Genomic DNA, 16,252 nt, shown 5'->3' with positions numbered 1-16,252 from the left:
AGAGAGTTATTGTTTAATTGGTTTAGAGTTTCAGTTTGGGATGATGGAAAAGTTCTGGAGATGAATAGTGGTGATGGTTGCACAACAATATGAAGGTACTTAATACCACTGAATTGTACACTTATAAAATGGTAAGAAAAAAACTGTTAAAAATTGTTATGTTTATTTTATCACATATATACAAAAATAAATTAAAATAATTCTTTAAAGACCCTATTTTAGAAGATAGGGAAGCTACAGACTTGAAGAAAAAAATTTTAAACCACATATCTAGACTAGTATCTAGAATATATGAAGAATTCTCAAACCATAAAAAAAAGAAAAAGAAATCTCAGTTGAAAATGGGTAAAAGATAAGTATAGACATTTCACTGAAGAGGGCATACAGATGGCAAATAAGTGCATAGGAAGATGTTCAGATCACTGGCCATCAGGAAAATGCAAATTAAAACCACAATGAGATATCACTATATGACTATCAGAATGGCTAATGAAAAATAGTGACAGTGCCAATTATCACCAATTAATACCACTTATTTAATGATAATACAAACAGTGATATCAATGATAGTGATAATGATGTGAAGAAACTAGATCAACCCTACATTACTGGTAGGAATATAAAGTGGTACAGCTGCTCTAAAAACAGTTTGACCAATTCTTTTAAAGCTAAACGTGCAATTATCGTGTGACCCAGCAATTGCAATCTTGGGCATTTATTCCAGAAAAATAAAAGCCTATATTCCGACAAACACCTTACACTAGTGTTCATAGCTTCTTTATCTGCAGTGGCCAAAAACTTGAAACAAACCAGATATCTTGTAACGGGTAAATTAACACACTTGGTACATCCATACTGTGGAATGCTACCCAACAATAAAAGGTTATAAATGATTGATCAACACAAACCTTAGACGATCTCCAGGGAATTATGCTGAGTGAAAAAAAGTCAGTCCTAAAGGTTACAAACTACATGATTCCATTTGTATAACATTCTTGAAATGATAAAATTATAGAAATGGAGAACAGATTAGTGGGAGCCAGAAAGCCGAAAGGAAGGAAGTGGGTGAGGTTATAAAAAGGGTGACACTAAGAATCTTTGAGGTGATGGAAATGTTCTGTACCTTGACTGTGGTTGTAGCCACACAAATCTATACATGTAGTAAAACTGCATAAACTAAATATGCACACGCGCACACACACACACACAGACACAGAAAGAAGAGCACATAAAACCGGTGAAATCCGAAGAAAGTGAAGGATTGTATCAATGTCAGTATCTTAGTGTTGATGTTGTACTGTGGTTATACAGGATGGGGGACAGAGTGATGGATATACAGGATCTCTCTGTATTCTTTCTTAAAACTGCATGTGAATTTGCAATTTTCTCAAAGAAAAAAAAAAAAAAGGATAACCAATGTAAATATCCCGAAGAAGCACCAAAGTAGTTCCACTGAAAGCTAATAATACAGTTATCCATATCATTATTCATTTCACCTGTCAAGGCATCCCTTTGGGTTAAGAGAGGGAAATTTCATCTATCATTAGGCAGGGAAACAGTATCATTTTCCCATAATTTGGATATAAAATTTCCCTGTGAGAATTAAACTAGTAAAAATAAAACAATTTAGGAGAGTAGCGATTAGCCACCCTAGCTGCTTCCAAAACAAAATCAGAAAAGTAATGCATAATTAAAGATAACAAAGGGTGGAAATTTAGGAATGTGGACCTTGCATATATGTGTAAGGAAAAGGTATTAATTAATTTTTTGGAGTGTCATCTGAAGAAAGAAACTGTTATTATCAGGAAGGGTGTCTGCATTGTTCCAAGCAGGAGCCCAGAGAAGAAGATAGTGTTAAGCTGTCCTGAGCCCTGCCCTGGAGGGCGAGTACCTTGTTCTAACAGGAGTATTGATCTGCTTGGCAGTTATACCTGGCAGAGCCGCCACTTACAGACCATGTATCGTGTGTGAGGTACTTTACCTGCATCATCATTAATTCTCAGCACAACCCTACAAAACAGAAGTTATCTCCATAATTAAACTAAGGCTTAAGAGATGAAATAACTTGCCAGGGATCACACAGCCTGTGAGTGACAGAACTGGGCTTCAGTCCTGTGCCTGGCCGTACTGTTTCCACTCCGCCATACTGCCTTCCCTTAAAGGAGATTAGCACACACAGCTATTGTCACTTGATGCCATGGTCTTAGAATTATCTTGTTAACTCTCTTTGCTCTCCTTTCCTGCTTCCAAATTTTGGTTTCCCATATAGACGTTCCTAAAAGGGGAAACAATGTGTGTATTTGTACTTTTGGCAGTTGTGTTTCTCACTGTAAATTAATAAGTTGACATTGTAATTTACTTGCCACTCTACTGTAAAAATGGTTAATACACATGAGTTCTGCAGCTGATAGTTTTGGGTGCATTGGAGCATCCAGTTACTGTGAAAATATAAGATAATAAACTTGGGCTAATTTCCAAAGTACCACTGTCCTGTGTGGCCTCAGTCTCATTTTTTTTAATTTTACCATAATATTTATTTTTTTAACTGAAGTATAGTTGATTACAATGTTGTTAGTTTCTAGTGTACAGCATAGTGATTCAGTCATACAATAGATACATATATATATATATATATACACATATTCATTTCATTATAGGTTTTTACAAGGTATTGAACATGGTCCCTGTGCCTTGTTGTTTATCTATTTTACATCTGTATCTACTAATCCCAAACTCCTAATGTATCCGTTCCACACAGACAAAATCTATGGGATGCAGCAAAAGCAGTCCTAAGAGGGAAGTTCATAGAGATAACAGGCCTTCCTCAAAAAACAAGAAAAATCTCAAACAAACAACCTAACCTACCACCTAAAAGAATTAGAAACAGAAGACTATGAGGCCTCAGTCTTTAAGGTCCTTCTCCCTCTCTTGGAATTCAGTCTTCATGCAGCAAGATGGGGCAGCAGTGGTACGGATTTCTGCAGCTGGCCCAGGCTCATGGAGTCAGGCATCGGCAAAGTGAAGGTTGAGCACCAGATCGCCTACTTCTTACTCCAGTGGAACCATTCCAGCTGCACTCACGCTGTCAGAGCGCCCTCTTTCAGGGGGAGATCCAGAACAACTGGTTCACATGCTCAGTTTACATCCCTATTTTCTACACTCCCTCTACTTCTTGGCTACTGATAGAATTATTTTTGGTAGCATAATTGATAGCCTTATTATGAGCCCACAATTTTCTGGACATAAATGAATAGACACTGAAAAGCTATCTTGTGTATACTTAAAATGTTCATCATTTCCCACATTATGTAAACTGGGTAGCCATGCACCACTGGCTCACATAATAGCTTTTATGTATTGCATAGACTGTCACCTATAAATAGTTGTATTCATTAGATCTCAGTATTTTCACCACCCAGTATAGTACCTGGTACAAGTAGGTTGTCCATACTTGTGAATTGGATTGGATTGGATTAAGTTGATTAAAATTGGTTCCAATGTCTTTCAACTCATAGATTCTATAATTTATTTAACACTCCTACCCAGATAGGTGTTTAGTCTACAGCATTACTGTTCAGAGACATGCTATTAGGTCCAGTTGTCTGTCCCCTGGTCTGAAAGATCTACCTATTCAGGTAGGTCAGTTCTGGGAACTACAACCTTCCTGAGCCCTCCCAGATTACCTGCCTAGAAGGAAAGGCTGTGTTCTCTCTCTGTTCTCAACACTCCGAAGGGTCAGGGAGTCTCAGCACACGGAAGCTGATATCGTGGAGGTGCTCAGAAATGTGGGAGCGCAGGTTCCAACCCAGTAAGCGACTTTTCATAGTTGTAGAACCCAAAATAATGAGCAGTGATATTTCCTTAGAGGTGCCATTTAATCACATTATCCTTCTGTTTATCAAGGCACCTGTGGAGGTCACTAGGGTACTTTATTTTCTTGGAACAGGCTTTTTTTGCCCTAAGGATTGCTGGCATCCACCATCACAAATAGATTTTGTCTGGTGGCTTTAAAGCAATAATTAGTTACTTCTTTCTGTTCTGTACCAAGGATTTTTCACAGACAGTTCTGAAGCTTCTGGTTTTCACTTCATTTTTGTGGACAATTTTTAATTCACATATTTTTACTTTAAAATAGAATGTCCAAGATGCCTGACATCCGTATTCTTTTCCATTGTGTTGGTTGGCAAGGATTTAAAGTTGTACAACATACGTTGTTTCCAGAGCGTGTCTTCTCAGATAGCTGCTCAGTAACATGTCATGAGAAGAGTTCAGATTTGCAAAGCATTTGTCATTTCTTCCTGTGCTGATGATTTGTTTAGTAACCATTTATTTCTCACACTCTTATCTCCCACACTGTAGACACGTGTACACACGTCAGACCCATAGAGCCGGAAATCTGTAAATGTTAATGAAGCACTAAAAGCAGGTTGGACTGTGCCTTTGGTACCTAGCTTTTCTCCTGGACGTCCAAACCCAAACTCTTTTATCTTTTCTTAAATATAGTGACGATTGTTTAAGGATACACATCTTTAGGAGAAATTTTCTGTCAGCTCTCAACTAAGACTCTGGAATATTTAAACTAATGCTACAAAACAGTCTTCCGTGTTACTTGCTGAAGGGATTGCCCGCCTGTAGGTGGCAGTAATGGTAGTGATTTGAATCATGGTTTCATAAAATACACCTTTTTTTTTTTTTTTTTGGTCAAAGTAAACTTCCTTTCCATCTTGAAAGAGTGAGGTAAATTTTTGCTTTATTAACACCTATTCATTTGATTTCAGGAATATAGGCATGGATGGGAAGAAATGCAGCGTATGGATGTTTTTACCTCTTGTATTTACCGTGTTTACTTCAGCTGGACTGTGGATAGTGTGAGTATTCTCTTATTTAATTATTTGAGGACCCAGATGCAGTGTGGATGAGATTATAAAGTTTTGATAGTACCATTGGCCCTTTTGAAGATTCCACAGTCTCAGAGTCAACCAACGGCAGATCAAAAATATTTGGGGAAAAAAATTCCAGAAAGTTCCAAAAAGCAAAACTTGAATTTGCTGGGCACCGGCAACTATTTACGTAGTATTTATGTTGTATTTACAACTATTTACATTGTATTAGATATTACAAGTAGAGATGAAAGTATACAGGAGAATGTGCATAGGTTACAGTTGACCCCTGAACAACATGGGTTTGTACTGTGAGGGTCCACTTTACGTGGATTTTTGTTTCAATAAATACCACAGTACTACATGGTCCACAGTTGGCTGAATTGGAGGATGCGTAAAACTTAGATGATGAGGGTTGACGTGGGACTTGAGTATCCACAGAATCTGGTAACCACAACTGATCTTGGAACCAACCCCCTGCAGACACAGAGGGACGACTGTGTATGTCATATTCATAAGAATGTATTTGTAAATACTTTAAAATAATGTTTACTAATTCAATCTTGCTAAAGTTCCCGTTTCTCTTCCCTTTTCTATTACCCAAAGTAAATAGCAAGAGTGAGAATAAATTATGCAAAGCAGATAGTGAAGAATACTGGTGATATGGACTCATTACTTGCAAGAATTGCTGATTTGACACCAACATGCTAAAGATTCCATTCACAGTCCAGTTCATAGTTGAGTTTTTTTGATGTGTGTGACTGGGTCTGGTACATTTATAAAATGGGTATTATTACATTAGAAGTCCCACAATTGCTTATTTCAAGTCCTATTTAGTTCTAGAAAATTATTTTAGTTCCTTGCAGTTTATTAAGAAATATGGACTCATATTCCTGAGAAATTAGAAACTTTGAATCTTAATTTTAGTTTGCCCAAAGCTGTACAGTCTTATTTCTTTGTTTTCCAGTTGCCAGATTATAGTGGTTGCCATTAATTTGGGGAGTGTTTTGAAAATTAAAGAAACACTATTAATAATGGCATTTGAGCTTCAGAGAACTAGGTGATCTATAGGTAAAGCATTGTAGTAAAACAACGTTTTCCCAATTAGAAAAAAATGAATATTATTTAATGTGGTTAGTCCAATAAAACTGGGAAACAAATGATTTCTGGTTTTTAAAAAAATTTTTTGTTTTATAAATTTTTATTTTTTTCTTCATAGATACTTTATAGCTGTGGAAGATGACAAAATTTTCCCATTAAATTCAGCTGAAAGGTAAAGTTTATCTCTGGGTAATTCTTTGATCATCAGTAGATTTAACAAAAACTTTGCCACTGGTGAAGTTAAACTATGCACAAGTGACCATACTTTAACCTGAGCTTCTGGGTTTTTTTATTATCCAGGAAACCTGGTGTGAAGCATGCGCCATATATAAGGTAACTTGATAATTGTCTTCCGATCTGTTGGCTCACAGGAAAAGTTAGGAGGGTGTCTTAGTTCTGGCCACTGTGACAAAGTAGCATAGACGGGGTGGCTTATAAACATCAGAAGTTTATTTCTCACATCTGGAGGCTGGAAGTCCAAGATTGGGGTACCAGGATGGTCTGTTCTCTCTTCTGGGTTCTAGACTGCCATCTTCTCATTGTGTCCTCACATAGTAGAAAGAGGACAAGAGAGGCCTCTGGGGTCCCTTTTATAAGGGCAGTAACTCCATTCATGGGGCTCCACCCTCATGACCCCATCACCTCTTAAAGACCCCACCTCCCAATGCCATCACATTGGGGGTTGGGATTTCAACATATGAATTTTAAGGGGACACCAACATTCAGTCCATTGCAGAGGGTTATCGATTTTACTATCATAATAGTAAAACACTTCTTATTTTGCAAGTATTGCAGGTGATGAACCTCCTGCAAGCTGTGTGTTTAGTCAAGTTATGAACATGGCAGCATTCCTAGGTAAGAAGAGCTTGAAGAATGCTTTATGTGCTTTGGTATAGTTCTTTTTGTTTTAAATTCTCCTAAACGCATATCAAAAGTGTGGTGGGCTTACTTGATAATTTCGTATCACATCATGTCAGTATGCTGAAGTGGGTTTTTTGTTTCGAGAGTCTTTTTTCTCATACATCCTTTTACATTCACCTGCTTACCTTACATTTTCTTTTCTCTTTACCATCTTTAATCATTTCAGCGTATTCTTGACTTTATTTCATTTGCTGCATGAAATAATATATTTTATGTCCCATAAAATCCTGCATGAGAATGTAACATTGTGCAATATGTTTGCCTTAAAAAGAATGCCTTATTTATTCCTTCGCTGGCAAGGATGAAAAAATGCACAGGCTCTGTGTTAAATATCGATCTGTGTAGATTTTGTGTTTAGATCTTAAGGTCAGAATTCACTTTTGGATGATGCTCTCCTCTGTGCCTATACACATATCAAGCTGGCAAATGGAAACGTAGGTTAAAAAAAAAGAGAAGGAAACCTTTGGACTCATGTCCAGCCCTACTTCCCCACTTTCCCTTTAGGGACCAAGGGAAATCTCACTTAATATCCTGTCCCCTTTGCTCTGTGAGTGCTTCCCTCCAGGCATGGGGGAACCAGCCATGCTCTCTGTCCTTCTCCAAATTGGCCTTATAGCCCATTTCCTCCAGGCCAGGACTCCTTGGTGTCTTTCAAAGGGTCAACCAGCTACTATCATCACTGGCATGTGTGGAGTTGGGTCAGCGACAACTGAATTTTTCGACAGTAGTTTTCCGGAAAATTTCTTTTGGATAGTGAGACTTTCACTCCAAGTAAGAGATAATGATTTAAAAAATAAATAAATAAAAATAAAAATAAAAAAATAAATTAAAAAAATTTTTTAAAAAGTAAACTGACTATACTTCAATAAAAAAAATTTTTTTAAGATAATGATGATGTTATTTCCAAGGGAGTATTTGGCTTTGGTGGCACCTGTCCCCCAAAGAGGTGGCCTGTTATTTTATCTATTTATAACTACCCCGCCCAAATTTCTACTCACTCTTATATGTTCCTTCTTAATGTTTGCTATAGGAAAAGGGAAGACCTATAGAATTCCTTGGAAAATCAAGGGAGATGATTGGTCCAACTTGCTACACAGGCAGAATCTGACTTGGTTCAGAAAGCTCAGCATGCGAGAAACACGTTCCCTGGGAGGCACCAGGGGAAGTGCTGGTCAGTTGGGTTTGCCCTCACTGCCTTCAGCCTTGGGGCTGCCGGGAGCTCTGTACTCACTTTTTTCCTACTCTTGACACCACTCTTTTGAAAAGATCTAATAAACTTATTCATACTAAGGCATAAGTGGCATCCAAGGAGCTATTTGCATTTGATAGAACACAAAGCCCCAAGAGTGAATCTGGACTTGCAGGGTCAGGGACCCTTCCCAGCCCCTCTGCAGTCACACCACGTATGCCTGCAGGTTGGTACCTACTCATAGGGTCATCCTCGCAGCACAATAATAACAATAATTAATGACAGTCACTTAATATTCCAGGCACAAAGCTAAGTGCTTTGCAAAAGCTACATCTTTAATCATGATACACAGGAGACTGCCCTTATGAAAAAGCTGTTCACAGGCTGTCTGTCCTCCACTGGGTTGTAAAGAAGCCAATGAACATATTGGAAGCCACATTTGTTTCCTTTATATTCTTAAGATAAACTGATACGTTCCAGTAGTCCTTAGTGTAAAACCTAAAAAATGCCAGTTTACCCAGCTCACAAATTTATCCATAAATCATAAGCTTATGATTAACTAATTATAAAAGCATTTCCAAAAACACAGTAATGAGAACAAGTTCCCCTCTTCCAGATGACATTCGTCATCATCTTATTCTCCAGTCCTCCCCTGCTCCACCAAGAAGCAATTAAATTTTTACTAGCTTTTGCTCTAAGGTATTGCAGTATGCAGTGTTTATCATTTATTATCAATCATCATTTTTAGTGCCATCTGGTAGACACAAAACTGATTAACATTAGTGTTCAGTGGAAGTAAACCAACAGTTATTTATTTATCGACTCTGGGAGTGAAAAAGAATCAGTTTACTAATGATTCGTGCTCTAAACTGTGGATGCTTTTGTCTCCCCCGGTTTGTCCCTCTCAGACCTCAGGCTGTTACTTTAGATGACATGACCGACTATAGGACACAGCCTGGACTGCCTATAAGTCACGGCTTGTTGGCAGGCGTATAGATTATAATTTGCACTCTACAGAGGAGTAGGTGTAGCATTTATTAAGATGAGTTAGCAAAGATCTTTTATCTTTTTGATGGACTAATCAAAGATCACATGCTCCGTTATTTCCTTTACAGAATTAGTTATGCTGTTTGTCCTGAATCCACACTTTTATTTCTCCTGGGGAGGTGGGGATGGGGTTAGGGGAAGACCTAAGACAAATTTCCTAAAAGGAATATTATTTGCTGCCCTGGAGAAGTTGTAAGGATGAAGCTAATAGCTGAATGACTCTGGTCACCTAGTACCAGCCACTCTCCCGCCTTCAGTCAAAACACATTGATTGCCATGTTCTACTGCAGTCATAAATAGGAAATATTGATGCATAAACAGTAGAACTAAACAAAATGAAAAAGAATTTGGTCAGGCGCCAGTCTAGGACTGCAATGAAGAGCTGCTGTTTTGAGTTTGAACTTTAAAATCCCAATCAGCCTCAAAATAAAAAATTTATCAAAGAAAATAAGCAATTACTCTTAATATTTGTATTTTTTAACAGACAAATAAATTAAATATGGGACACTTGTACAGCAAAGGACTGTTCTAAATGCCAAAGACAATAGAAGGGTAGGCTCTAATTTTTTTTCTTCTACTGTAAGTAAAATCAAAAATCTTAATGAAACAAAAATTTATATATCTATTGCACAGAATGTTAATGTGATAAAAATTGGTTCACATATACTAAGATGGCTTTGAAATTGCTCTACAGCTCAGAAGACTTTTTCAAGAAGGTATAATTAAGTCACTACTTGGTTGAAAATATCCTTCATAACAGTCTGAATCTGCCTCCATTTAAACCTGTTAATAAAACTGTTAATGGACCAAAACCTTAATTATTTCCACAACACTAAAATTTCACCTAGAATCTATTTAAAAAGGAAAGTAGGCCTAGTCTGAGCTGATTAATAATGGAGTTAATAGGTTAAAAGGGCAAAGTGTGGTGTTTGTAATGCAGTTCTGGAAGTTAGGCCTGTTGGGTTAATTCTTGTCTTCAAGATTACTGTTTCTCTCTTAATTTCATCATCTGGTTTTTTTTTTGATCGAAGTATATTCAGTTTACAACTCTGTGCCAATTTCTGGTGTACACCATGATGTTTCAGATATATATGTACATACACATATTCCTTTTCTTATTCTTTTTCATTATAGGTTACTACAAGATATTGAATAAAGTTCCCTGTGCTATACAGTATAAACTTGTTGTTTATCTGTTTTATATGTCGTTGTTAATATCTACAAATCTCAAATTCCCAATTTATCCCTTCCCATCTCCTTTCTCTCATGGTAACCATAAGTTTCTTTTCTTTGTTTATGAGTCTGTTTCTGTTTTGTAAGTAAGGTCATTTGGGTCTTTTTTTAGGTTCCACAGTAAGTGATATCATATGGTATTTTTTTCTTTCTGGCTTACTTCACTTAGAATGACGATCTTCAGGCCCATCCATGTTGCTGCAAATGGCATTAGTTTATTCTTCTTTATGGCTGAATAGTATTCCATTGTATAAATATACCACATCTTCTTTATCCAGTCATCTGTCGATGGACATTTAGGTTGCTTCCGTATCTTGGCTATTGTACATAGTGCTGCTGTGAACACTGGGGTGCATGTATCTTTTTGAATTAGAGCTTCCTCTGGATATATGCCCAGGGGTGGGATTGCTGGATCATATCATCATCTGTTCTGGATAAAATGATTTCTCATCCATATTACAAGTGAGAAGGCTAGCAATGCTGGAGCCAGGAGAATGATGCATGTGCAGAGTTTATCCGTGAGAAACGAGTAACCCAGAGAACAGCATTGACTGTCTCCCTTTGGAGGTAGTGGCACAACTACCTGATGGTTAACATGAAGAGCCATTTCAGTGTCTACTTCAGCAGTGGTTTAGGGCTTAGACCAAAGTTCCAGCATGATCCTATCCCTCCAAACTGAATGACAACCAAATAGTTCCCAGACCCACACTTTTCCCTTGTCATTTTTAAAAGAAATTAACTGTGTGGCTTAGGTATTTTGTCATTATGCCCTGACCAATATACACACACAATTCATTAGCAGCTGTCTCCCTGGTGCCCGGTGTGGAGGTGTCTGGTCTAAAACTAATGGCTTCCTTATCTGAAGATCACTTTGTGTCAGGGCACTTGTGTTGAATTTCTCCTCTCCCCATTTCTCCCTCCTGTTCCCAGCCCAAAAAGTAATAGAAATTGTGCTTATTTTTTTCATCCTCTTGGATAGTTACTGTCACCGTGAATAGACTTCTGATATGTTATAACTTCTCACCAGATCCCTCAAACCATTAGGTTGAAAAACTATTATCAACTCAAGTATAATCTATTAATTTGGTGATGAGTCTTGGGCATTAGCTTAAACATAAATCCACTAAAAGCTAAATCAGAGCCAGCCAACTTGAGATCTCATAAATTACGGTTTAATTCTATTTTGTTTCCAAAATCCAAATATGAACCAAGTGGTGTAGCACTTTTTGATCAGAGGTACTTGGAACTGAAAGTCATTTCGCTGAACTTAACTTTGTAGCATGAAACTATGAAATTCAGTATACTTGGGAAATGCAAGTTTGTGGAAGGGTTTCTTTTATTAATGGCTACTAATAATGGCCTGTAACCAAGGTAGACCTTTAGCAAATATTATCTACTTAATTACTGTATAAATAGGATAATTCTTGAATTCCTAATCGTCTTTCCTGCTAAATCTTAATGTCAAAATTAGCTGCCTTACGAAGTAGTGAGTACATTCCCTTACATTAGATATAACTAATATGAATTACAAGTGCTTTCAAAAATCATTTGTAGACTAACCTCTCCTAGATTTTCTGGATAAACATGATAATATCCCTGCACTAAGCAGTTAATAAAAGGGGATTCTTAGATTAGTGGTTTGAGTATGAACCAGCCTCAAGGTTACTATAGAAGTCAGATTTGAAATCTAGGTAACTTCCCTCATTCTCTCTTAAGATTCTCTGATGACAATGGGGTTCAAAACACACAGTGGTTTTTAAAATGAGTAATTAACATCATTTGGAAGAATTGAGCTTTCTTAATATAAGCAGCATGATTTTTAGTACATACCAAATCCCCAAGTCTTCTATGTTAAAATACAGATTCCATAATTTGATTGCTGTGAACTGCCCTAATTTGGATTAACTATCTTTGTCCTTTGACAATGAACGCCCCCAGGTAGAACTAGAGAGAAGTGGGAGTAAACCAGTAATAAAGGGATTTGCACCCTTGCCTTTATCTTCCTTCCTATCCCCGGGAGTGATTCCTGACACAGGGACCAGCAGGTTTGCCTAGATGTGGTAACCTTGTCTTCTTCCCTGTGTTTTTGTGCCCTGTCTGTTCTAACCCCGTTCTAAACTAAAGGCTGATTGAATGAGTGAATTCCGTGCCATGGGCCGTATCTCTCCATCTGATTTGTTGTGTGCCAAGCCTCTGCAGTGTTCTCCTAAGCCAGACTGTCCTATGCTGACCTTGTTTTTGAAACTCTGAGAACAGCACTATTAACAGTCCATCATCTTACATCACCCAAATACCATATAGCACTGCTGCTTCAATTCCTCTCTGCTTTTTCAGGTTAGCTAGAGAAAAAAAATCTCAGTAATCAGAAGCATTGCATGGAAAATTTCCTTAAAAGACTGTCATTTCAGAGATTTTTAAATGTACTGTGGCAAAAAGTTTAATTTGGCATATTGTGGCTTTAGAACTCCACTTCCTAGACTGGGTGTGTGATTTCAGTTTTTCAATTTTAACATTTTGTTTTATTCCCAGCTCTTGTGGTAGCTGTTCTGCGCTTCATACAACTGAAACCAAAGGTTTTAAATCCGTGGCTGAATATTAGTGGATTGGTGGCACTCTGTCTGGCTTCCTTTGGAATGACCTTACTTGGTAATTTTCAGGTACTTCATTTGGCCTTTTTCACCTCCATCTCACACTTCATCTATATGATTATCACAGCCATTGAAGTATAGTCACTATGTGGCCCATAAAATTCTGCATGAACCTTAAAAAATGCTAACAGTGCTTCCTGATATGCACGGTTCCCCAGCAGTCAGCCCGTCTGGGCTTTGAGCCTACGTGTGCAAGTGCTCACTATGCATTGGAAATGGTGCATGGCTACTGGGAAACGTAGCTACTAAAATAGCAGTATGTTTTCTACAAGGGCTTTCAAAGTGCTGTACACTTTCTTCATAACAAATTGTATCCTAATGTACCTTTCTAGAAAACTAATAGGACTATTGCCTTTCTAGAGTTATACACTGAACAGCTTTATTGGATGAAAGCTTGCATTTCAGGTTAGTAAGCTCATGTGGGAGTCAAGTTTGAAAACTCAGAATTTCTTTAGAATGCTTGTGACCTGGATAAAGTAACATTCACCCTAACTCTTCTTCCCAGAAATTTAGAAGCCCATGGTCAGTGAAGCATAATTTCCCTTGCCATTGCCATCCCCCAACTCTTGACCTAAGTGATTTCTTCGGAAACTAAACATGGAGATCCCTACACTGTTACAGCAGCTGTCTGACTTCCCTGCCTCCGTTCCCTCCCCAGCATCCTCCAACCTACACTATATACTGCGGCTAGAAACTTCCTCCTTGCATTCAAACACCTATCCCGACCCTTCTCCCCTGTCTACTGAGTGAAATCCAAATCGTGTAGGCATTCCAGACCCTCACATTCTAGTGAGCATTTAATAATGTTCTTACTGAAAATATGGTAGTGGATTTTTTTCTAAGACTGTCTCTTGTCCTTAATTCAGTGCTGATAATTTATTAAATTGGGATAACTCATCTCCCTGAGACAAGACATCCACTGGCACATCGTAGCAACTCAACAAGTATTTTTTACTTAATGAGTCGTTCAACAGATAGGCAATCCCACTGATTTCTCTCTCTATTCCAGGTCTCATTTCCTATTAACCTAGATAATGAGAACGCTGCATTCTTAGGACATATTGGCTAGGACAGTGAATTATCACAAGAGATAATTAAGAGTTTATCTGTTAAGCTCCAAAATATTAGGGCACAGAGCATTTTTTATTGAGATTTTGATGGGAATTCTTCCTCCACTTACCTGTCTGTGCTGCAGATGCCAGCATGTTGTAAAATGCTCAATAACTATCATTTCTTTCATCCGGGTCTTGGATGGACGTTACTGAGTAGACATTTTGTTCTAACGTTCCTAGAAGAATCCCAGTGATTGGGTTGTTGGGGTGAACCACAAATATTCAAAACCATAAATGTTGGCACTACCCATGAAGAACAATTTCTGGAATAGGTACAGATTACACAGTAAACAAATAACACACTAGTTGCCAGGTGGCTAGTATATGAGATAGGAGACAGACTTTTCAGTCTATTCTGTTTATAATTTTTAAAGTTTGACTGATGTAACTATATTATCTGATTTTTAACTGTTTTTTAACTTTTTAAATTGAAGTACAGTCAGTTACAGTGTGTCAGTTTCTATATTATCTGTTTTTAAAATAAATGAATAGACTGTGTACAGCATGGAAAATCAAATTCCTCGATAATTTGATTTAGGGAATCATTATTTAAAATGTTTACAAAATATGTGTTTTGAACTGTAAAGGGGGAAAAAAGTGACTTCTTCCAAAGAAGAAAAAATTCTATAGCCAAACCAAAGAAAACAGTTGTAAAGGGAAAGTAATATTGATTTGATACAATTATTATTAACAGTATTGTCAAACAATAAAACACCTGGAGACAATGGCAATTCAAAAAATATATTTTCACCATGTTTTTAAAGCCATCTCTTCAACAGTAGATTTTCCTGTATGTATCCTATATGTGGGGGGTAGTATATGTGTAGTTAAAAGTATATGTAATTACTGAAGGTGTTTTAAGTGACAATTTTTTTTTTTTTAATCAGTGGGTCATGATTTGGGCAGTTTGCATCTCTCACCCCTAACTGAAATAATCTAAATGGGTCTCCTTTAATCTATTAACTGTATAAAAGCTTTGACCAGGTATCTTCAAACACTGTTGCCCTTTAATGGGTCTCCAGATATGGCAAAAGCTTCTAAGTGCAGTTTTCTTGTAATATTAGGAAAACAAACAAAAAAAGGCCATTAGCAGTGAATTGGCCACATCATAGCCTGGGCAGTTTTGTAGCAGTAAAGAACAGCCCAATTGTTATTAGGTCCCCAGGCCAATAAAATCTTCACCTGCTTGGAATTGGCCATCGTCAATCAGTAAGTAAGTACACAGCCAGATTCTGGTCTTATTTATTATTCTGGAAAACAGTTTGGGGTTTATGTTCATATAAACTTTACATTTCTCTCTCTCTCTCTCTCTTTTTTCTGTTATAACTATCCTGCTTTTTTCTTTCACTTTTCCACAAAGCTTTTCTGGAAAACAAATTCAAAGAATAGATTACCACTGCCTGTATGATTTTTTCAAACAAATGTTTTGAAGTTTGAGGTACTCTTTATTTCCCTTCTTCTCCTCAGAGTTTAAACCAACGAAGAACAGACACAAAGAGCCAATGGGAGGCTCTATTCTTTCTAAAATCTATCATCCCATTATTGAGACATCCCTTTACCTAATTTTCCTGCCTCACATATTCCATTGGCTTGTATGTCTTTTCGAAATGGGCCTCCACATGTCATTATCTGTTCATCCTTTAGCTCACAAACGATGAAGAAATCCATAATGTGGGAACTTCCTTGACTTTTGGATTTGGCACCTTGACATGCTGGATCCAGGCTGCACTGACACTCAAAGTCAACATCAAGAATGAAGGACGGAAAGTTGGAATTCCACGAGTTGTTCTCTCAGCATCTATCACTCTCTGTGTGGTCCTCTGTATCCTTTGAATGTGAATAGGTTCCTTGCCAGTGAGGTTAAAACACAGATAACTTGTCTAGATAGAAGATGAGTAACTCACCATTCTCTGTTGGTTTGACTGTATTGTCAGCTCATCTCAGAATCTTAGACAAAAAAGAAAAGTAAATGGGTATAAAAACGAAAACTCTCAGACCTATTTTTCATGCCAAAGAGGAGATGGAGAACTAAAAATAAAACAAGATCTGCCTTCTCAAAATTGTTTCAAGCAGTCGGAATGGTGTCAGGCATTCTCCTTACCACTAATGATGTAAGTAAGT

The 16,252-nt window shown here is 37.4% G+C and overlaps 1 protein-coding gene across 3 annotated transcripts in view; it reads left to right on the top strand.

The window, feature by feature from the left end:
* Positions 1-16,252, top strand: part of TMEM150C (transmembrane protein 150C) — a 70,584-nt gene that overhangs the window by 49,703 nt on the left and 4,629 nt on the right. For all 3 annotated transcript variants that reach the window (XM_064485804.1, XM_064485802.1, XM_010983497.3), the window contains exons 2-7: positions 4,779-4,868; positions 6,100-6,153; positions 6,282-6,314; positions 6,769-6,836; positions 12,901-13,028; positions 15,776-15,953. In XM_064485804.1, the coding sequence (XP_064341874.1) occupies positions 4,789-4,868; positions 6,100-6,153; positions 6,282-6,314; positions 6,769-6,836; positions 12,901-13,028; positions 15,776-15,953 (541 nt within the window). In that variant the 5' untranslated portion in view covers positions 4,779-4,788. The remainder of the gene's footprint in view (positions 1-4,778; positions 4,869-6,099; positions 6,154-6,281; positions 6,315-6,768; positions 6,837-12,900; positions 13,029-15,775; positions 15,954-16,252) is intronic.

The sequence above is a fragment of the Camelus dromedarius genome, chromosome 1, assembly GCF_036321535.1.
Source record: "Camelus dromedarius isolate mCamDro1 chromosome 1, mCamDro1.pat, whole genome shotgun sequence".
Lineage (NCBI taxonomy): Eukaryota > Metazoa > Chordata > Mammalia > Artiodactyla > Camelidae > Camelus > Camelus dromedarius.
This window is presented reverse-complemented; position numbering and strand designations above follow the sequence as displayed.